At 39.9% G+C, this 24,768-nt stretch overlaps 1 protein-coding gene across 5 annotated transcripts in view; it reads left to right on the top strand.

Moving 5' to 3' along the window:
- Nrx-1 (neurexin 1) overlaps nucleotides 1-24,768 on the top strand; it is a 479,861-nt gene that overhangs the window by 235,967 nt on the left and 219,126 nt on the right. For all 5 annotated transcript variants that reach the window (XM_076789038.1, XM_076789039.1, XM_076789037.1 and 2 more), the window contains one exon: nucleotides 19,331-19,357. In XM_076789038.1, coding sequence (XP_076645153.1) covers nucleotides 19,331-19,357 — 27 coding nt within the window. The remainder of the gene's footprint in view (nucleotides 1-19,330; nucleotides 19,358-24,768) is intronic.

Here is a 24,768-nt window from a genome sequence, read left to right as displayed (position 1 = left end):
GGGGCGGCTATCTATTTCTGGCCGGCTATCCGTTATCTTGTATCGTAGATAGCCGCGCGGGGAATGCATCGCGGCGTGGTGCACGCTAACGATTTAAGGGCTGCGGATGTGCAAGGAGGTATCCCGCGCATGAATTAGGTCGCCAGTGCCATGCAGACCGGCTAATGTGCGCAGTAACGGCACTTCGGTTAATTTCCCCGAGCGCACGATGCTCGGTCGTCCTGCCCGGTACCCCGTAATCGCGCGATCGATTCGCCGCTAAGCATGCTCCTAATGTTTAGCGCAAAAGATTGCACCCTGCCGTCGTTTGTCTCGTAAACAGCCTCGCATTTTTTTCGGGAATCTCGCTCGAGGCTACGGCGACTACAGTCTTCTGCAGCTGATCGCGGATGGGCGGTCGGACACCCGTGACTAATGACAGCGAACTATGTGAACTGAGAAATGCATTTTTTGAGGGCATAAATGGAATTTTTGGTTTCAGTTTTGTACGATTGTTTCATAATTTTTGGAGGTCCGTGGCTGGGGAGTTTTTAATTGATCCTTCGACAGAAACGGAAACTTTAACACTGGGTTTACGGGACCCGTCATAATGACGGGTTCTAATATTTTTAATTTACGATTATTGAGATTGTGAAGATCCATCTACGTGGAATTACTGAACGAACTTATTTCCTTAGGTATATATTATTTAAAAAATGGCTGAAAACTTGGACAGACACATTCTTCTTATTTTTATAAAGTAATGTAAAATACTCAGTTTTAATGCTCCGTGAACCTAGTGTTAATCATAAGTCAACAACTCACCCTCTAATAACCCATAATCAGGATTATTGAATAAACCTCTGGTAGATAGAACGACGATTTTGGAATTGGTATATGTGAGGACACTGTCGTGAGATTTGGGTGAAATATTTTTAGGTATATCCTTGGGATGTTCTTTTAAGGGTGCCATAAGAATCTAGTCGGTATTTGAAAAATTAGAGATTTGCGGATTAAAAATTGAGCGTCTTACATCACAGAGAAATCGAGAATTTCTTTTTCGAGCGATGTAGGCTCTTTTATTTTTTAACTACGAAACGAATCGATATCATGAGTCTATGTGCAACCCCTAATTTAAAGTAATCGCCAGAAATTTAAAATGGACTCGTACGTTGCCATATCAAAGTTAAACAATTCTGAAGGATATTGTAGTCTAGGGGCGCTGGCTTGTTTAGGATTTAGGTGGCGACGCAGCTTTAGATCCCACGCGGCAAATGAAACGCGATTATGTCCCTGTTTCCTTCTGCAAGATGGACGGTACTGCGATCGGTGTCGGACTGGATTCGCGAGGGACACCGGGTAATTTAAGGCGTTCATCGATTGCGTTCGATTTATTAACCAGAATTGTAGGTCGCTCATCTACCACCTATTCAATCTCATCCTGTGAAAACCAAAAACCTTTGTCGAGACAATTTTTCGAAAAATTTCGCACGTAGTGATATGAAAATAAAAATGAATTTTCAGCAGTCAGATAAACTATAGATTCTAAAAATTTTGCGTAGAGAATTTTGAGAATTTCCAGAATTAGGGTTCAGGAAATTCTGAGGCCACTTAAAGTAAGGCTTTGCGATTTTCTGAAATATCCAACGATAAGAATAGAATTCACTTTTCCATGGATGAATTGAAAGTGTATACTTTATATTCAACATGTTTGCGGCATTGAAATGTTGCAGACTTCTTTGAAACGACTCAAATTTTTGGAAAGTGGGTTTCGTTTGAGCCACACTTCGGTTTTATGAGATCGCCGATTAATATTGTCGCGTTCGCCGCAGTTTATCTCGCAAGAACTGATACCGTGCATTTCTCCGCAGTTATCTGTTATCGGTGATAGCGCAGAGAATGTAGCCGGGTGCCACAATGTACAGTCACGATTTAAGGATGCCGGATCCACCCCCATCTACAACTGCGTAACGTAATCCATTTCGTGAATCGACTTCGCCGTGCTATCCGGAGCGAAATTAATCGACCGATTTTTCACCTTTTATTCGCGAAAGAACTAATGGGACCTTCCATCGAGTTTCCCGGCGCTTTAGGGCAACGATATCGTGTCTCGATAAATGCTACCGTCAACACCCAGCCTGCAATATTTATCAACAAACCGTGGACCTTTACGTAAAATTGCAATTTTCTGCAAGAACCCCGAGACACGAATCAAGCAAACATATTACTAAAGAATTTCTTTCGTTATGACTTTAATAAGTTCTGTGGTAAATCTCAACATTTATGTTTATCCTAGAGTCCTCGATCTAACACACATATTTTTTGAAAATTTTTCTGTACATCTGCAAAATGTTTCTCTTCCATTTGTTCCTGTTGCTAGACATATTTTCTTAAAACGTATTGATTGCGAGAAATGGTAGCCACGTAGTGATTTGTTTTCGTATCAAATAATTTACTTCAAAGTTTATGATAATTCCTATTACCTATCGTTTTACATTTTATCCACGTTTATGAATAATGTAGTTCACGGTGTAGGAGGATTGTGTGTAACATTGTACGGTTCTGATATTTCGATCGTCATTTTTATGGATGGTTCGTTATCCAGGGTTGCTAGAAGGCTACTCACCTGTCGAGACTCGCAATGAATTTCGACGTAGCCTGTACTTAGCGTGAGAAGTGTCAACGAGCGTCTACTTCGAAAAATCGGCTCTCACCACCGCAAAATACCGATCGGACAGGCCGGCGTGCCTGCGAGTCGTGTTAAGAAATTTGAAACTTATCGGCGAAAGTTTGACAGTTTCAATCTAACCGGTCAGCCTGCGAATGTACGCAAGTTCGCCGGTTCCCTCCTCGATAACTAGTTCACCACTTCCCTGCTAGTCGACGTCCGCCGTCGTCTTTTCCATTAGAAGCCCGCGAAAACTGTGTATCGCAAACTTCGGCTTCGCTTAACCCTTAAGGGACGCTGCCGTTTTTACCCTAAACCGTCTCTGAGGCACCCTTATTACATCTCAAATATGCAAAACTTTTATATTCGAGGAAACTCTATCAGGGGTAAATTATCGGCCCCTTGAATCAGGTAGCTTTAGGTAACTTGAAAACATTATACAGGGTGATTCTACACCTCCGGATCGATGGAGATCTGTGAAAAAAATGCACCGGAAAATTCACCTTGACCTCGAAAATTAAAGTCAAAGGGTCGAAAAATTTGAGTGATGAGTACTATACGATGCAACGAAAGAAAATTTTTCGACACTTTGACTTTGATTTCCAAGGTCAAGGTGAATTTTGCGGTGTATTTTTTTCCACCGATCCAGAGGTGTAGAGGTGCATTTCCACCGATCTGGGAATTAGATTTGGGAATTAATTGTAACACTGCGTAAACGCGGAAAACCGAATGACCGATCGCCGGGAAATTAATTCCACTGGCCGGAGCAATTTTCTTTCATTCGATTCCGACGATAATGAATCGATCGGCCATTGCACGCGGTAATTCCACCGAAAAAGGGTACCGGGAAAGTCGAGCAGTTTCCACGTTCGTATGTGGCGCGCGCTCCTACATTTTTCATCATAGCTATTCACCCCTGTTCCGTCGAATACCTTATTTCCCGCGGTAGGAATACGCGCGGCCGATGAAATAGTGGAATACTCCGCGTTCTCGTCGATTGCGAGTCAAGCTTTCGATCAAAGAGACGTGCATACCTCTCGCTCGAGTATGTCAATAATCGATCGGACGTCTTTTGCACCGCGCGGTCGATCCTTCCATGATTGATGAACCGACCACCGTGACGTCAACCGTTTATATCGGTGGTAACGCGACGCGTAGACGGCCGACGATCACCGCCAACAGAAAAGGAATGTTTTTCAAACCCGGTAGAACGGTGTTTGACACTATGATTGTCCCGGCTGACAGCGAGTATCCTGTCTCTGGAGTGAGTTTATTATCGGTGGGAGCACCTGGCACTAACAGTAACCAACACTCTTTCTTCTGCACTCCATCATTCCTCGATTCTTTATATACAAAAATTAGTAGCCGTTGTGGAATTTTATTTGTTTGAGGACAAACCCCTATACATTCTACTAAATACTTTACAGAATATTTCATAATTTTCCCACAATTTTCTATTTTCACTCTTTATTTCATTTGGAAATCTGTAATACCTCTTGAATGAAATTCAATGAAATTCAGGAAGCTGTTTGTTCGATTTTATTTCGAGTTTATGTGCATTTTATTCGAAGACCTGTAGAACCTGTATGGAGAGTATTTTATAAAAAGTAAGATGAAATTCAGGATGCTGTTTGAGAACCAACGAAAAACATGTAGGTGAAGCATTTCGCTATTTTCCTCGTCGAAAAATTGAATAAGAATCGTAAAGCCGATTTTGTTCAACGGCCAATAAAACTCTTATAGAGAGGTGTACGTACTTTTTTGGTATGAATTTATGAAAATCGGATCGCAAAGATTAATATTCGTACGAGAATCTACCGCGGTCTAATTGGAGGTTAATTCCTGCCCGAGTAAAAATGATTATTGATCGACGTGGAATGGCATTGGTCGAATGGGCCAGGTAATAATCAGCAAATAATGATTTTCTTGGACCTCGTTTCGACGGTTGCTTCCCGTTGACAGCATCCGTTGCCGGGGGGAGGGGGGAGGGGTTACTTCCAATATCTGAAACGAGGCTTTTACCAGACGATACTGCGTTTCGCCTTTTAATCGTTCGCCGCCCATACTCGCCTCCTTTAATCGTTTTTTCCCCGGCCATTCATCGGGGCTGAAACGCGTCTCGGCTCGCTGGAAAGGACGCGGAAGCAGCTGAAAAGGCGAGCAACTAGGAAATACCCACTCGAGTTCTCATTTAATCGTCTGCCTGACGGCTACGACGACGACGTCTAGAATTCTTTCGACGGATCAAGCGAACCGAGAGAGAAAGCGAGAGAGAGAGGGGGAGAGAGAGAGAGGGAGAGACTCAAAGACCGGCCAACAAGAGAAAGACGCGAACCGCAATTAACCGGTGCGTTGTTCCGTCGCCCCTGTTTCCACTGCTGAAACAATTCCTCGAAGTCGCCGCGATTCCCCAGAATAACAATTCACGGACTTCTTATTATTTACAATTCGAACGAACAATGTTTGCATTTCGATTCGAGAATTTCCGATACGGAACTGTTCGATGCACTGTCGATCGAATTATTTTGTCACCCATTGCATATTTGTGAAACATTGCAAAGGTTATCGTGCTCACTGTAATAAACAGTATATACGGGGTGGTTGGTAACCGGTGGTACAAGCGGAAAGGGGGTGATTCTACGCGAAAAAAGAAGTCGAAAATACAGAATAAAAATTTTTCGTTTGAGGTTCTGTTTTCGAGAAAATCGAATTTAAAGATCCGTCGGGTTCGCGTGCTTTAGTATGCGCAGGAAGTAGAATCGGTAGGTCATGATCAGACGCAGCAGACAATTCCTATCGAATAACGCGCGCAATGGCTGCATTTTCAAACTCAATGTACTCGAAAACGAAGCTTCGGATGAAAAAATTTTATTCTATATTTTCGACTTCTTTTTTCGCGTAGAATCACCCCCTTTCCGCTTGTACCACCAGTTACCAACCACCCTGTATATATATAGAATATATAGAAGGATGATACAACCAGAGGACAAACGAGATTAATGTTTGTTAGCCGCGATTTGTTCGATATTGAACGTTTCAAATATTTATTACTTCGGAACATAATCGTTCGACTGCGGATTTTATCACAGTAATAATGGATAAACGACATTCGAAGAATTTAGAATTGAAGAAGTTAAAATTATTCAGCAAAGAAATACGTTTTTACTTATTTTCTATAATCGACGCAGAAAGTTTTTATTTTGCAGTCCAATAAACATCGTCCATAGAAAATATTGTACTTAAGATCATTGCAAGTTCTACTTCTGAGTATTTGAAAATTATAGCCAGACGACACGCAGGACAACGTTTGCTCTAAATATGCACTGGCGTGTTCCAAGAACACGGGCTAAGAATACTTATGGACTGACCTGACACATTAACAGAATGAAAATCCATCGACATCGGAGCGCGGTAATTACCACGTTATTAATCGAATTACCATTTTACGATCGCCGGCAGTCCAACCAAAGCGAAGACTTCCTTAAGCCCCGGCGAAGCTCCACCCCTGCTGCTATTAATCCTTCCGCAGACGCCATTAAATCCGTCCAAACATCTTGCTCATAGCCGAACGATTTCTCGGGGCAAGATACTCACCGAACAATTTCCATATTCTGCCGAAGACAAACGCAACTTCCATTTGGTCGTTCTCTTTCCACCGGTTTCTTGGCAAGTTCGTTTAACACCCCCGCTAAAACTACCCCAATTCCCCAGGGGATCATCCTATGGCTAACAATGTGAAAAGAACGTGATCTTCCGAAATTATCCCTGGGAAAATGAATAGACTTCGTTGTGAGACGAGTACGTTCTTTAAAAGTACATAATACGCTGTACGAATTCTAGAAATTTATTTGCTGCAGATTCTCAAAGAGTGCCCAAGTAATTTCCCAAGGGACGTCTAATTAACAATCTGTATAAAACGTGACTTTCAGGGATTTTCTTTTTTAAAAACGAACAGATTGTATTGCTGAACGAATACGTTGTTTAAAAGTACATATATTGTACCACTTGTAGCTATTTTCTTAGTGCAGAGTTTTAAAAAATGCCTCAGTAGTTTCCTAAGGGATGACACCTAGTTATACAAAGACGTGAGCTCCAGAAATTTTTTTCTGAACAAATTAATAGAGTTTATTGCTAAACGACAACGTTGTTTAAATCACATACAGTGAACCACTTGTAGCAATTATTTCGTTGCGAAATCTTATAAAACACCCGAGTAATTTCTCAAAGCATCATACACAGCCCGAAGAAAACATGACCTCTAAAAAATTTTCCTAGGAACATTCATAGACTGTATTATTAAACGAGTACATTGCTTAAAAGTGCATATGTATATTGGACCACTTATAGTAATTTTTCTGCAACTCGGTAACAGCATCTCCCCCTAAAGTTGATGGCCACCATCACGATAAAAAAAGCCTCCTCAGCAACATACACGAAGGTCACGGTTCCACCACATCCTCTCGCACACTTTTACACGAGACACTCGTTTAAAAAAAAAAAAGTCCACGAACCTCTTCAGAAAAGAAAATCCTGAAAAAAATCACACTTCTTTCAGACAGTTAACTCCAAGCACGACCCCTCGAAACTATGGCAATTTCTTAACCCCCTATCGATAAGAGGAGTGCTTTCTTCCCTGTAATGAGGGTTCCTCGCTAAAGATTCGCCACCCAGGGCGACATCTTGGGACCTCCATAGACCGTGGCTGTATTCAAGCCAAGAAAATATCCTCGAATCTTGTCCCTGCATCGCGCGGGTGTGGTACGTGTGTGTGCGCGCGCGTTTTGCCCCGCGGGGTGGCTCCGGTTTCCGCTTCGGGGATGAACACGACGCGTTAATGTAAATCGCGTCGACAGAGAGGGAAAAGAGATTGGGTGTCTAGACACCCCCACCACCATCATCCTCTGGCGGGATTTCTAGACTGTGCTTTGCTCGTTAACGATGAAAACGGCGATGGAAGATCGGGATTAGGCGTCCCGCCGCAAATGTTTACGCGGGATGACGCGCGCGCGCGTGTCACTCGCAGCCGGAACGAGACCATGTGCTCCTCACTTTGTCGGATTTAGCTCGCAACGCTCTCGAGACAAAGGAAAATTTTATACTCGACGGTATCGAAAAAATTCTGGTGCTTCAACGCTCGCGGATCTTTTTCATAATTCACGGTGCTTGGGACCGCTCACAGCTTCGATTATGAGTTGTTTAGAATATACATTTTTAACACGTTGAATGCCACGTCACCCATACGTGGGTGACGGAATTATTTGTGCAATGGAATTATTCACCAAACTTGATTAGGATCTGTAACATGCAAGATAGTTGGAGGAACACTCGGTATCATACATTTAATTTCTTTCAATTTTTATTTCATTAAATAACTTACTCGGATTTTACGAAATTTTTGGGGTTTCTAGTTTGGCGATCAAAGTGTTAAAGGTTATTCCCAATTATACCACTCGTTTCGTTTAATTGCTGAAACTTTAACGCATAAATCACTGGTTTGATGCTTCGGGTCAAAGTATTCCCAGGCACCGACGTCGGGGGGTTAAACACGCGAGGAACGTGCACTGTTGCTTAAAAGTACGCAGACACTTCTGCGATTGCTATACTGTGGATTTCTGTGTGAGATAAAAATTTTATCAATTTCAAGATACAGGAGCTACATAGTTGTTTCTTTTGTTAACCCTTTGCACTCGGCGCTATTCTCATTCTAAAACGAAATTTTTCTTCCGTCTTAGAATATTTTCTTATCTTAGAAGATTTCCACGTATAATATTTAAATGTTTAGTAATCTATCGAATACAAATTTCGTAGGTAACAAATATTTTGTAACATCTCTTGTAATTTCGTTGAAATAATGCCGCAACAATTTCTGGTGGTGCTGCAGAGTCACCACTCGAGTGCCAAGGGTTAATCATTTTAATCAGTTGAAACGAACGCAACAGTGGGTTTCAAATTATTCAACTCGTTTTACTGTGTTGCATTTGAACCGTACATCATTTTTTAGTCTAGTTGTAGATGTTTTGGAAGACATATTAATTGGTTAACACTATTCCTACCGACACTTCACGTACACCTATTCCTACCACTCAGAAGTGAATATTGAAAAATGTATTGTACGCATATTTTAGGAGAAGTCGTGAAATTTAAAGGGGATTCAATTACGTTGTATATAGGAAATTCTAGTCGAAATTTTAAAAACGGCCATTTGATCGGTCGCGGTAGGAATAGTGTTAAAAAATAGTGGTAATTTCTCTGAAATAAATTAAAATTCCGAATCGTGTTTCACGAATGAAAGAAGGTGCGTTCGAGGCGTCGAGGAATCAGCTAGAAGTGGTTCTCGCCGGCACACAGTGGTCCAAATCGAGAAATTCAGTGACTTTTGATCAATGAACATTGCTTCCCATATGTCCATAGACCTCGGAAATGGAGAAATTAGTACAATTTATTAAATATTATAGTTGTAATAAATATTGAAAGTTGGACATTTTAAGAAGAGTATTTTTCACGAGAAAAATTGCTTCACTTTGATGCGATGCCCTGACGTTCCTATTTAATATTTTCTCGCGCTTTTTTTTTTTTAACTTAAAGAGCAGATTTTTGCGATAAGAAATCGTGTCTTACATTATTAATTAGTCTGCACAATGTATTAAAAGTTAATGCTGGACTAAATGGAGAAAATTAAAAAAATTTTTTATATTCGGTAAGAGATATCTTTAAAGTCCCAGGAAGTCCCAGTTTCTAACAAATTGGACTATTTTCAGTACACCTTCCTCTATATGATGGTATAAAAATTATTTCCGCACTCTTCCGCCTTTGCAAATTATAGCAGTTTAAAACTGACAATGTTACGATTATGATTGGTATCCCATGCCTGCTTCAGTCCATAAGTTATTAATGCATGGTGCAGATGTAATAAAACACGCATTATTACCAATCGGACAATTATCGGAGGAGGCTCAAGAAACACGTCACAAAGACTTTAAACAATTTAGATGCAAACATACAAGAAAATCAGACAGAATATTAACAAATGAAGATGTATTTTATAGACTTTTATTGACATCGGACCCGCACATGTCAGCAATGCGAGTGAAATCATGTAAGGAAAGAATACAAAATTTAGAACCAGAAGCTGAATTATTAATAATTAAATAATAGAAAAGGCAGGCTTTGAAATGGATGGACTATAAAAAATAATGCTAGACAAAACCATTTGAGAATGAAGACTGACAAAGTATAAACAAATATTATTTTTTCATATTTCATGTTATTATTATTATATTATAAAACCATCATTGTTATCACATTTTTATCAGAAAAGATTTACAAAAATGTTACTCAATTATTTTATATTATATACAATATTACAAATATTATCAATTATTATAAAAAATATCTTTTGACACAGTTATGTGACGTTTTTACCTTACCCGACTCCTCAAATTTACATTTCTCCCAATTCATTGAACATTGCATGTGTGAAACAAATATAAAATACACACTTAGAAAGAAAAAATGGTTTGGAAGATTGTATTTAAACAATTTCTTTTTTTAGTGAAAAATATCAATGAAAATTAATAAGAAATTATTGTTTAACAAATTTAAAAAATATTAATTTTTCTTTAGTTCAAATTGACTAGTTTTTTTAATGAATTTTAGTGCAAATTTCATCCCGATAACTCTTATGGTGCAAAAGTTGTAACAAAAAGTCACTGAATTTCTCGATTTGGACCACTGTGCGGCAGAGAGGTTAATGTCGTCGAAAAAGAATTCTCGCAATTTCGCGGTGCCAATAGCGGCAACAGCGGGGAAAGCGATAGCCTGTTTAGATAGCCGGTTTCGCAAGCAATTAAAGCTGTAAGGTGTAACTGACGGTACATTCTTCCGAGCGGGGCGAGCAGCTCCGGGGCCAGGAACTGACTGCGCATTTTCGCGAAAGACCCCCCCGGTTCCTGACATTCCATCAACACGCACGATTCCAGTTAATGGCGTGGCACTTCGCGGTAACGTTCGTTACGACCGGCAGTCGCGGATTCTTGATGACGTTTCACATGCAAACGGGCCGCCCGCGATCGATACATGTCCCGCGCCCAACTGTCACGGCCAACACAAAGGGACACGTTAATCGCGATTATCTAATCTGCGGCTTGATGCTTGTTAATTATGCAGACATTATACTATATACCGACCACCGATATTCTTCTGTTTGTCCCGGACCGATGAGGATCTACGATGAGGAAAATGGTCAATCAAAATCGCCAATACGGTTGTCGAACGAATTATTTAGGATAGTTACAGATATACTTTTTTCGGGAATTTTTTAGTACAAACTATACAATCCTGGTATTATTATAAAGAAACGAGCCGTTCATTGCACAAATCGATTAACTCCATGAAACAAAAAGTTGAGAAATGCGATGGAATAATGTACATTGTTTTTTTAAAATTCCCTGTATAATATAGATTCAAATAAATATTGTAGAATGCATAAATACAGATGTAGCTTTCATCCAACGGTATATAAACTTAATAAGAAGGAATAGCCAAAAAATAATCGTCAGTAATGTTACAATTTTTATGTGACTGGTGGAGTTAATTGATTCGGCAAGTGAAAAAAGTAATAAAGTTGAATTCAGTGTTTAAATTTTTATGTTTTTTATTACAGAAAAGGTTAATTATTATATATTTTTATTACAGATTTTCCATAAAAATGAATATTAACAGTTCTGTTATAATATATTATTTGTGATTAATTCATCAGCAATATACATAATGTCTTCTTCGTCAGCTGTATGTGAGGACTCGTCATTTCGACTTTTTGTCAAGTTTTTATAGTAATCATGTTTAACAGGAGGAATGAATTTTAGCTGGTCCATCGTGCCTCTCCTTTCTTCCCTTGTCACAGTTCTACTTTTAGGATATAATAAAGACTGATCTACGTTTTTCAAACTTTGTGAATATTAATGGCATTAAATTCTGAATCTTCATTATAGTCATATTTGAATTGTATGAGGTGGGGTTCGGACCTTTCTAACTATTCAGCGCTTGCTAGTGCATTTGAGTGGCATTATAGCAACGATTTACATTAGAGCACGGAGTTCATCAAAATGGCCTCTGAAATAAATTATTTATTATTCAATGGCCAAAAAAATTTTGTCGTTTAACGGTGTTAATCTTTATTATTCAGGAAAGTTATTATAAATATAAAAAGTTATGATTATACCAAGTGCTTTGACACTTAAATTTAAGATTTTTCAAAAAGTGGAGTTAATCGATTTGTGCAGTGAACGGCTCAAATATAAATCGGTCTCGTTTGTCAATCTTCTAGTGTTAAATAATGGTACTGTGTGTGCCGCACAAGAAGTCCGGTGAAATGAACGCGGGGCTGATTGGTCAGAGTGGAAGGGGCACGCCTCTAGCTGCTCTATTGGCTAAAACGGTCACACATACTATATCGCGTGTTACGTCACAGCCCAAGCATTGGACTACTGGAGCGTCAAGGGTCGGAATGGGCGGAGCGAGTTAGGGCCTCCTTTGCCCTTTGTCCCGCGAGGCTTCTTGTGAGGCACGAACAGTACTGTTTTCTATTTTGTTTTTTTTTTGTTCTTAGCGAAATTATCGTAGTTCGAATATTGACTATTTCTCGAGAGTCCGCTGTTAGACGAATAGGGTAATGGCGGCTGGCAATGGGAAAACTCGGCGCACAGGGCGCCTAACCGCAGAATTACGTAAGCGTGCGATAGTGTTTCGTTTCGCCGTTCGGTCGAAAATAGATTTTCCCGTGGAAACCGTGCGGAGATGGCACGATTCGATACGGAATTGAAGGAATTCCCGAGTTTCCAGCGTGTCGCCAACGTGTGACGAGGAAGGCGGTTGGGAAGGAAAGGGGCTGCTATCGATGCATAAGTTCTCAAGCTGCCTGGTGCTCGCTGATTTATAGTTGGCCGAGCTTGCCCGACGGATATGTACGTTCCCGAAATATCTTTCTCCGGTCTATGTGTTCCGGCGTGCGGCTCTAAGCGGCTGCTTCCGGTCGTCGCGCTTTCTCGTCGCGATCGTAAAGAAGGCGAACGCGGCCAAAGAACCAGCTCAAAGCAAAAAACACGAAGACAAAACGTGGCTGATGCTAATCGAACTGAATCGGTCGTTGATACTACTCGTTCACTTTTACAGGAACCAGTCAAAGGAAATTCGGCGTTACCTCGATTTCTGCGACTTTATGTCGCGAGCTGTTGCAGCAAAATTTTTGTTCTAATCGATAGTAGTAGTGCGATTGTAGGTTTGAAGTTTCAGACTGAAATTTGAAGTACAGTAATGTTTTGATCCAAGCCGAACGGAGCTACACGATCTTAGTCAGTTCGCCTATCCCCTCCACTGGGGAACATACCCCGCGAGGGGCCAAGAAGCTCTAAAGTGTAAACATGGTCGCGGGTATATCGGTGTGAACCACTACTAATCCAATTACAAACTTCTTCATTTTTTATTATTTTTTTTTATGGGACTTTCACCAACTTATTTGTGGCATTTTTCTTATTAAGATGTAATTTGAACTGTATTTGGTGGTTTAATCGACACGGAGACGAGAAAATAGTAGCCCTACGCGATATATGTCGCAGAACGGACCCGAGGATTGGGCTTAGATCATGACTTTAATGTACGTACATACAGCTACAGAGAATAATGCAACTCGTTCGCATTTAGTTGCTTAATTTCGTTCTAAGTGCACGTATTTACATTTCTTTCTTGCGAGACATTTTATTTTCTACCCTATTATTCCCGGGATGAGTCAACGTCAACATTTCCCGGAATTTGCAATTCAAAGCAACGGCGAGAACAATTTAGTGAGACTGATAGTAATTGTGATGGAGGACGACCGGTACTATGAACATGTACCCGTAGTTAAATGGTTAAACCTACGGGAGAATGAAAGAAACGTCTGTTAATCCGGTTAGGTTTAATCATTATGGGTGGAATATGCAATTTTCGAGAAGCTACTTTTTTAAAATTGTAATAAATTGCCAGCGTGAGATTGCAATTTTTTAAATTGTATCTGAAATGGTAGAAAACGAAGGAAAATATATTAACAGTTAGAAATCACAGTGCAGTATATTTACAAAATTTGTTTATATTGAAATTGCACCTACACGAACCTCTGGAATTTTATCGAAATAAAAATATAGAATTATTGGATCAAGCGGGCGAGATGGGTTCTGCAAAATATTGTGTGTTTTCTATTCCACGTATTTCAATTTTGAAATTTCCCACGGAGTACGAAAGGAATAAATATGGAAATGAATCTCACTATTTTGCAGCCAATAAAAATAAAAAAAGAATTCTGAGAATTTTTGATACTATCTATACATCTCAGGAATTTAATTTCACTTCGCGAGCGTCTCGTATCAAAGTCAGATCCGCCATGTTTGATCGCGAGCCGGTGATATTATTTGGACTACAAAGTGTAATTTGAAACGAATTAATTGGTTATTCTCTTGATCCTTTTAACGAAGGTATTTAATATTAAGCTACCTTGGTATATTACCTTGGACCTTCTATTCTCTCCACTCGTAATTAGCGTGCGTTCATTAAAAAAATTCCTGCTCGCTAATCCCATGATACAAGTTCTTAATGGAGCCCTGCATTCACTTTGTTTACTCTTCAAGATTCTTTTGAAGGTAATGCGAAAGACTTGAACAGATGAGTTTTAAAAACTCGAAGTTCATTGTGTTTATTATCTTATCGTTAGAAGTTTTTATTAGTATCCGCGGCGGTTATGTGAATTCCGTCTGCGATGATGATACCGTACTTTGTTAAAAATATTAAATTACTGTTCGCAGTGAAGCTGCGCTTAATCCCTGTTGATATCATCTTTCATACAAATTTCTAGCCGCCGAGCTGCAATTTACTAACCGCAATTAACACTAATAAAGCGCCGAAAATGATGATCACGTGTGTTTATTGCATTATAGTTGGAATTATAATCTTAATGCGATGAGGTAATGCACACCTGTTTTAGATTTCATGTAACTCTGATGCTATGTTACAACCATTCCAACCTCATCGTTTACATTGAGAAAAATTATGATGACATAATATTCATTTCATTACGGTTTCTATAATAATAATTTTAGCACGTCGGTATAATAAATTCCAGCTTTAGATTTTATACAACTTTGTTTTTACATTACAACTATTTTAATCTCGTTATGTACACTCAGAAAAATGACATTCGCATATGTGTATTGCATTATAATTTCTACAATGATAATCTCAGTGCAATAAATTTTCGAGTAACTGTGCTTTCATGTTATAGTCGCCCTAATCTCGTTGCTTACGCTCAGGGAACTCGGTAAATTGCCAAAACTTGCGAGGTTGGAAGGGGGTATACTTTGCAAATTTTCCAGATCGTATACGGCTCGGGAAAAAATTGCCAAATTTCGCCAACGCGACCCGTTTAATAAGAATGTATATTAGACGGAAGAATTCCTGAAATCCTCCCGGATTCCCACATTCTAATGAAAATCCTCCCCGGGGCGTAATGAACTTGACCGAACTTTATCGTCGCCAGTTCATCAGCGAATTTAATCGGTGGCTAGCGAAGCGGATAACCGATCAGACGTGAACAATGGGGTTGCCAAGTTACACCGTCGGGTATTAACGTCACGTTAGGATAAGTCAAGTTCCACTGACTGCGCTCGTGGAGATTGTTCGACGTTTGAATTTCCCGCCTCCGCCCCTTCCTTTTTTCCTATCCCGGCCAATAGCGACTAAAATCCCACACTGAACGCAGATTCCGCAAAAAATCATCAGATCCGAATAACTAACAATCCGTAGAAATAACACACAATTAATTTCAAGTGCTTCTCGAGGCACAGAATAATTTTTATTCTGTAAAAACCTGTGGGGCTTCCAAAAATATTTAAACACTGAATTTTTGTATTTGTACAGCAACGAACCTTGCCTCGTTTTGAAGAAATGAGGGGTTTCACACGATCGTACTTATTCATCATTTCTCCGCCGTAAAATGGCTTGCAGACATGATACGTCAAGTTTTAAGGGTTCGTTGTAAAGGGGAAGCTTCAATCTTTGAGTCCGGGGTGGTTTCATTCACGGGGAAAAAACTTTCAACGTTTTTACTTGAAGCAGCATTTTCGAGAAAAAGAAAACATGTGTTCAGTTTCCTCTTCGGCATATCTACGCGGAGAAAATGTAAAAATATTATCGGACGGACATTGAGGGGGCGAATATTTTATCGGGCGACCTGACGCGTTCGTTTTTGACAGGCCCGATAGAAAAGGACAGTATCAAGTATAAGGCGCGTATTGATCCTGAGAAATTGCTCTCGGACGACCTCAATTTCCAACGGCGACGTTTCCCAGCGAAATAAATTAGCCTCAGCAGAAACCTACTCCGTCGATCGTGACAAATAAGACGGCATTAAGCCGGGGCAAAAGGCTTTCGCTGCGAGGCGAACTTTAATTTAACGAATGAAATCTTGCCCGGTCAAGGTCCGGCCACTTCGTGATTCCGAATGAAAGTTCAATTATGCTTCGACGCTTTATACCTGTCACGCCCTCCACCCCTCCGCCGCTGCCGGACGAGTTATCGCCAGAAGAAGAATATTAGAATTGTCAAGGGGATGGATGTCACTGGGTCAAGTGTACGATCATCGAATCGAGGGCCTTCATGCTTTTATAGCAAACACAGATGGCTAGGGCGCAAATAAAATAAAAATTCCGTTCAAGAGTCTTCGACAGACTTCTCCGATCTTTTTTTCTTTTTTATTCAAACTCGTCCTTCCCGGGGATATACACATTTTCCACTTTTCTATTTCAGAACTCGTCGATCCACTGTGAGCTCCCAGAGAAATTCCATTTTCGACAAACTGTTTTTTAACGAAATATTCGAAGGTAAACCACGGGGGACTTTATTTTTCAACAAACTCGATAGCTGCTTCCTATCCCACGAAATAAAATTCTAGGCACGCTTCGATTCACCTGAAGGAATTAACAAAAATCGTGCGGTAACGTAAATTGCATGGAAAATATACAATAGTTAAATTTTTTTAAATTTGGGATTGTTAATCTGTTATAATTCCGTTTAAAGTTGTAAACTTCTACTTTCACAACCTGTCATTCATTTTTTTAACAAATATACATTCATATATTTAAGAAATATACAACTCTGTTATATACGTTCCTAATTCGTCAATTTAGACTGCAGATTTTAATAATTTGTAGGTGCATTAAATATTACAATTATTAACGAGGGAAATAAATGTTTTCCTAGCTCCTGCATCTGGTACTCGAAGCATAAAAATTTATACTTTGCATAAAGATCCGCAGTCTAATGTTATTTTGAATTCGGATATTCTTGCTAGTGCAGAACGGAGTAAATATATGTATATGTACATGTTCATACAGATTAATCTCAAGAATTGTGTGTGACGAAGCAAGAGCCACGAATTAATTTGTACTCCTAATAAAACACGATTTAATACAATTCCAGGCCACAACTCATTCAAAAAAACTTGCTGATAAACCACAAATAAAGTTCCACCGAATCCAGCTTTCACAAAATCCGTTTCCAAAAGTGGTAACTAGCACAGTCATCGGCACAGTTTGGCAATCAATTATCCTAACCAGCAGCGACTGCCAGCGATAAATAAAAATTGCATAGTGTTTAACGAAATCTCCCGTGCAGGATGTTAATGGTGAGCTCCTGGTCGCTCGGTAGGGAATTTAAAAAAGTAAGGTCGTTAGCGAGAAGAACGAGCGGCGAAATGTAAAAGCCGCGTCGGAAGACAGTGGCAAGTTAGGTTCCCGGGATATCTAATTCCACCCCTGTACACAGAAGTTCGGCCCTCGAAACGTCGCGACGAGGAATACGTAAAATACTCGACGGTTTTACCGGGTCGGGTCGGGTCGGGTCGGGTCGGGCCGGGCCTGAGCCGAGGGGTAACCCATTTTACTGTCGCGCGAAAGTTCTTATGATAATCGCGGTTGAAACTTTTTTGGGGTCGCATCGCTCGAGCTCGCCGTGCGCGCGGGATCTGCTTCGAATGCTTCTTCCGCGTCGACGTCGATGCTCCCGCGCGGAAACGGCTTTCGAATTTCAATTCGCCACCACCTTTTGTCTCTTATCACAAGCCAAACCGCCGAGTTACCAGCCTGTCGGTGTGTACAGGCCGAATCTATAGACCGGGAATGTCGGGCGTTCGAGTTAACCGGTCGAAAATCGAATGGGTCCCAGCTGGAAATTCTTCTAAGCCCAGATCTGTTTGTTCCTGACATTTTGTGGATGTGGACCACGATAGGATTAGATGAAAAGTGTTACCGAAGATGAAGTAGTGTGTGCAGTGGATATGAGGACGTGGAGGGACGTACGAAATAGGAGACAAATTTTTAAACGATTGAGACAGTTAAACATTGTAGGAGATCGTGAGAGAAAAGTACGGAAAAATTATGAGGAGAATAAAGATATGATGGAGACCGTTTTATGCATTGTAAGACACTGACAGTTTCTTTATCGCGTGCAAGAAGTATCTGAAGAGGTACTGTGTATGCAAAGGAAATGAAGGTGGGGAGGAACGTACGATTAAGAGTGCAATTTTAGATAGATTGAATAAATTAAAGACCGCAGGAGATTATAGGAGACGAATGAAGGAAAACGATGAGGAAACTGAGGGTGAAAAGGAAGTCGTTGTACGTGTTCTACAACACTGACGTTTTCTTTAGTACAGAAAAGAAGTAACCGGCGAAAGACGTACTACAGATGCAGTGTAGCATATACAAAGAAAATAAAGATATTGTAGAAAGTACGAGATACCAGAGAATGTTTAGAAACGTTAAACGCATTCAAAATTGTTAGTAAACGAACAAAAAGAAATGATATATGACACCGACATTTAATACGCAAAGGGAGTGACGTTCTTTTAGTCCACAATTTCTTATAACTAATAAGAGTTAAAGCTTGAGGCTAAACTTCACCTACGAAACCCAGAAATTTTTAATTTTTTACTATATAATCATGTACATATTGATGAGAAAATGCCAAAAACCGAAGTTTTAAGCCGAGGAATTCCGAGCTGATGTCGATAATGTACAACTGCAAGCGTGATCGCCCCCCCCCCCCCCGACGACCTAATCTCAACCAACTTGGATTATACCTTCTTTTCAAGATCCCGTATATGATTCTCTGTATTTTAATTACTGTACGAGACAGCTTGTCCCAGAACAAGGTGTAATGGCTCAACTTGAGACACGCATAAATTTTGAACCAGCGACTTCCTCGCCTTAAAACTTCGATTTCTGGCATTTTCTCGTCAAGATGGACAGGATTACATAGTAAAAAGTTAACAATTTCTGGGTTGCCAAGGTGAAGTTCAACCAAGCTCGAAACTACGATTCTTTCGCGTGCGCAAGGCAGCGATATTTCGTGGCAAGGGAGTATTTGTCCATGAACATTTCAGGGTTCTATATTTGTAAGGTATTGAAAATAAAAGAGGGGGCCACAGGTCGGACGAATCCCCTCGTTCAGACGGCTAATCAATAAATCGTGAGTATACCTGAACTTTTGATCAGCAGTGTACATTCGATTCTTTCGAAGTTCCACATCAATTATTTATATGTGTGCTACCCCCCAGCCGGATTCCAACGACTGATCGGTGCTTTCTGCTTTCTGTTCCAGCTCTCCCCCATCACCACCTTCTGCAAGGTGAGTAGCGACTTGTCTATCGATATATTGGATATCGAATCATCTACTTTCGAGCGGAGCAAACAATGCTTTTCTCTCTCTCCCTCTCTCTCTCTCTCTATTCGTTCGTTCTCGCCTCCTGTTCTTTTTGCGCGTCACGTGCAGAATGTGTGTTCCCGAACACAGTACAAATATTCCGTTAGATACGAGAAACATCCGTTTAAAAACAGACAACGATCGTAAACGCCGATGAAAGCGCCGTTTCCCGATGTATCAATTCACGGACTGGTAATTGAAACCAATAATTGCGTGGGGAAAAATCTTGATAATTGCGACGCAAACATGGTTCGTAGTCACGGAAAACGATTACCGGCTATCGAAGAAACCAATTACCATTTTTTTTTAGATAAAACAGTTCATTATTGTTATTCAGTTAACTGCTTGCCCTGCGATTCCATTCGCAGCATTACACATTTTCGAACTTTCTTTTCGTCAACGATTCCCTAAAAGAAAATGGAAATTTATGTTTAATGAATATGTGTTGGTGGAAATAGTAGCTTTCTGAAAAGCTACTTTTTAAGAAAGGAAAAATAGCGTTCTACAGTAGTTGCATAGCTATTTTTAATACTGAAAAGAAGTCAGAGTTCGTTCAGTGAAGAGCGAGTGGTGGGGTGAAAGAAATATTGAATGAACTTCTAGATGCAATCGTTGACAGGAAATCGATAAAGCCAAGGGTTAAGCGTTGTAGCGGTTCTTAAAGCAAACGCTTTCGCATTTAAAATGCACTCAGACGTTTCGCGAATGTTTGTTCGTTCTCTTTTTACTCGACTACCTACTGCACATTTTTGCCGGCGAGCGAGTGACATTAATGCTGCACACGTGAACACAGTCTACGAATTTAATCAAGTTCAAGTAGCCTTCTTTAATACCATTTGAATTCCAAGAAACATTCAATACACTTTCATTCAACAAATATTGTCCAAAAGATTCTGACATTATGAAAACATTAATGAGAATAATAAATACTATTATAATGTGTATAATTTTATACATCTAATACAAAAATGAATACGAAACGATAGAAATATAAATAGTAAAATTTCAGTAGAATTAAAATATTTTAGATTAAAATTATTAGAAGAAGAAATACATTTTTCATTATTTTTCAGAAAATTTTTATTTTGCAGAAAGATTCGCAGTGTACTGACAAGGTAAATGTAGCGTCATACTTCATCGGTACGGTATCATTAACGAGTAATATTTTTAAAGCAGCGTGTTTTAAACAAAAATTTTTAATTAATCTGATCGGTGGGGCCTCCTCAGTGTCTTGGCACAATTAATTGCGTGTTAAAAGCATCGAGCCCGTGCCGTTTGGAATATCGGTTTGACATATTTTCCGGATACGTCGATAGGAGCGCTGTTTCGCGCAGCGTCGCGTCGGGGCAAAAATAGATTAAAAAAATGCTGCCATTTTTTTCACACGAGAAATACAATGTTTTCCATTATTTCTGACGCATATAAAACAGATACGAGTCCCACTTGCACCGTGCTGTTAAATGCACGCTTCGAAATGGGACCTGGGCGAACGAAATTTATGAAAAAAAGAAACGCTACTACAGCTTCGCTGTCAATTTTTCGTGACGCTTAAATGTCTGTTATGTCGCTAATATACTGAATTTTATCACATATGTACTACTTCGACTTTCCAGTTCTACAAACGTAGCATTTTTAGCAACTCCTTTTATCTTTCAAGAAAATTATTTTAATCCGATTCTTTCGTTCTGAAAATATTTAGAAATGTCTACAATTTTCCATTTCGTTTATTGAAATTAATTGTTGTGATTTATGTACGGAGTTTGTTGTTTTCTACGGTGTTGCACGAATTATTGGATTTTTATTGAAATTACCCGAAATTAATATGTGATGAGTTATGGACAAATATACGTCAGAATAATCAAATATTAATAGTAAACGCAACCAGAATTGTCAATAAATTGAAAATTGTGATGGGTCACTGTGGTTAGCTTTATTACGTATGCAGCGATCGTTCAATTTTGGTTGACCGTGTCATTTTCATTTAGAAAAGCATCAATAATATCGTTTTAAAACGTGATCGTTCCTAAATGGCTTCAAATAATCACGAGATTTAAAAACGTACATGTAAGTTCAATACTACACAAATTTGGACAAAATCATAGTCAAACAAAGTAGAAAAGAATAAAACAACAGGGATGAAATTAACTAGGAGTACGGCATCCGTCAAAATGGCGGGTTCCAATATTTTTAATTCACGATTATTATAAAGTTGCAACCACGGGGAATTATTCAGCAAATTTATTTCTTTCGGTACATATTACTTAAGAACCGGCTCAAAATTTAAATAGATACATTCTTTTTATTTATGCAGAATAGTCACTTTTGGTGCTCCGTAAAGCACCTGGTGTTAATGAAGTATTACAGAAAGTGTGAGCTCTTAAATTACTTCGCCTGGGTACCTAAAAATTGAGGACACTGTAGAATAAAATAAACAACTAAATATTAAAAGAGGTGCGTGTTCCTAAGTGGCCTCACCTCGATGTTCCACAAACTGAAAGGATCGGGATAAAACGAAGAAAAAGGAAAATAACAAAGAGAAAAGATACCCCGAGAGATTTCGCCCTTCGTAGGGCTTCTGCTATCCGATAAGAGACGAAGTTAGTATTCGTTCCCACGGTATCAGATTTTCGATCTGTTCGCCTAGTTTTTTTTTTTTTTTGAGACTATCCAACCGTGAACCATATCGAGCGCAGTTGACCCAGAAAAGATAGACTCGAGCGCGAAATAATCGTTATCAAAGGTGAGTGTAGCGTCGGAGCCAATCGTGAGTTAACGAAGAAAGGGTAGAACAGTCGGTGGAAGTGTCTCGAGCTTTTTCGTAACCGTGTCCCGAAGGTAGGGCAGTTGAAGGGTAAGAGGTCGGAGCTCGCGGACATAAGGAGACGGACGAGGAGAATCCTGTTAAAAATGGCCGCGATTTCTTCGAGGCACGAAAAAGTTCGGTCTTCCTTCTTGTATTCCCGAGACCCTCCGAGCCACGGAATGACAAAAGCCCGATAGAAATCACGATCAGAGGAATACGTTCCGTAATATTCGGGGGATAGCGATGGCGTCCTTGTTTCCGCAGTCTCATATTTTCCTGCAAATCGGTTTGAATACCGTTTCCGCGTTCCCTCGTCGATATTCGCCTCGATCGGGCCTCGGACTGCGACGAAAATTCGGAAAATGGCCGAACAATCTCTGCCGGCGATGGGTCGATACATTTTCGGCACGGAAGATCCTCCACGCCAACCTAAACAATATTTTAATGGCCTCCTTCTACGTTTAGAGTCAATATTCCGGATAAAACACCAACTTGAATTTTTGTAACTGAAACAAAACACAATCTTTTTATTCGTATAGAGAGAGTCTAGAGAAGAGAATTTTTAAAATTGGACCATACGACTTGACAATGTTTAGCGAAAATGTTCTGAAATGTATTTTCTTTGTGATTTCGATCTGTTGTAATTTTTCAAAAATTTCTTTCACATGCTATTTAACTCTTGAAAAGACCCAAGTGGTTTGACGAAATTTTGAAAAAGTTCTTCTGTTTTGAAGCACGCTCAAATATTAGTTGGAGTCACTTTATAAACAGGCCATGATTTTGTAGAACATTTTAAATGTCTCAAGCCTGCCAATTTACAATCCAAATTATTTAACTGAGCTATGTCATAGAATCTTGCATATTTATCATTAACTGACTGCGTCGTTACCTAATTGTCGTTTTAAAATGTTACGAGAATTGATTTGACAAACGCAACTTCACCTAGGATTGTCCATTAAATTCTGTGAACGTTCGTACGGGAATTAAAACGTATTTGCGCAACAGGTAATTCTAGTCTAGAACAGAATAGGACAAACAATGTGTGTATTGTTCGGAAATGATATTACGAAACAAGCACACAGCAGGATTGTAGGATCCCACGAAAAACGGTCATCGTTTATTAAACCAGTGGAGAAGTTGCCTCAGAACTCTCGACCCTGACCGTTCCTATAGTATTTCATTATTAATTTTTCGCCGGAGTTTGAACCGGCGGCGCCCGAACTCTCGTGGAACCTCGCGTTCTTCCGAAATACCTTTAAGATCCCCTTTGAAATTGGTTTTTCTTCATCGAGAAAGCCACCGAGTGCCATTCCTTCTCTCCATTTCTCTATTTCCCCGTTCCAAGAGAATCTCTTGCGTCTTCGTGGCCCAGAATTTTGAAAGGAACCCTCGAATCACGTGATCGGGACATTTCTCCACGAAACCGTTCGCCGGAACCCGAACTCTGTGTGACGAAGTGTGTCCCCCGAAGATTTGATTGCTGTAGCCGTTTTTTCGCAAACAAAACCCATTATTTCATTAAAACTTCTTTCTGAATGAAAACTAATTACTGCGGATTTTAAAACAGTAAAATTATATAAAGAGTATACAAATATTGTACTATTTCCAGCTGATTGGACTTAATTAGAAAATAAATCAATATCTATGTAACTCCTGTATCTTGAAATTAATATCCGCAGGCTATTAATTATAGTCAACGATTCTATAATCCATTGATCGTAAAGTAGATAACCGAACGAATTTACGTCAAGATCGAACAATTGATCGCTAAAATTTATAATTCAAACGAATTGAACACTGCAGGACTGAAAGCGCTAGAAACATTATTAATAAAATAACGGCGACAGTCCATGTTTCAGCTTGAAAATACGTGTCGGAGGACAACGAAATGAATGAAATAAGTGGCAATCAGCTGCAGCTCGTCGGAAAGACTCGGTGTTTTGTGACGCGATCGACGAATTTGATCGAGATGGCCGTCGCGTTCGGGCAAATTAGAATACAGTCGTTAGAAATTTAATCACGTTCGATCAGCGAAGTTCGCGACACCATTGAAAATCTCGGGTCCGTAAATATCCGGCTCCGATCGGGACGATCCCCGGTTCGCAGTTTGCACGCCGACTACTGCATATGTATTTTCATCTCGTTTAATTCTTCCGATTCATTAATACACCGCGGGAACGACGCGCGGAGAATTAATGGCGTAACGGGATTTCACGATTTTAACGATCTACCCGTCGGTTTATTCGGGGGAGAACGGTCGTTCGGCACTCATTATACGCAATAATAACAGTCACCTGACGAAAATGATCTATTCGCGCGACTCGTCTTTCCACGGGGCTCTTCGTCACTGACGTACCTCCTTGAGAACGTTCGTAGATCATGTCGCGCGAAAAATAAATGATTTCCACCGGTTTTAACGAGATCGTAAATTACCGGCCGGTCCGGAAACCGGCGAAATCACTGGGGTAAAAAAAAAAGGGCGAAACATCTCTCGGCCCACGGGAAAAGGAGAAGCGTCGTCGAAACGGCGCGG

The sequence above is a fragment of the Halictus rubicundus genome, chromosome 6 (genome assembly GCF_050948215.1).
Source record: "Halictus rubicundus isolate RS-2024b chromosome 6, iyHalRubi1_principal, whole genome shotgun sequence".
Taxonomy (NCBI): domain Eukaryota; kingdom Metazoa; phylum Arthropoda; class Insecta; order Hymenoptera; family Halictidae; genus Halictus; species Halictus rubicundus.
The sequence above is the reverse complement of the archived record's forward strand: the minus strand, read 5'-3'. Positions and strand labels throughout refer to the sequence as shown.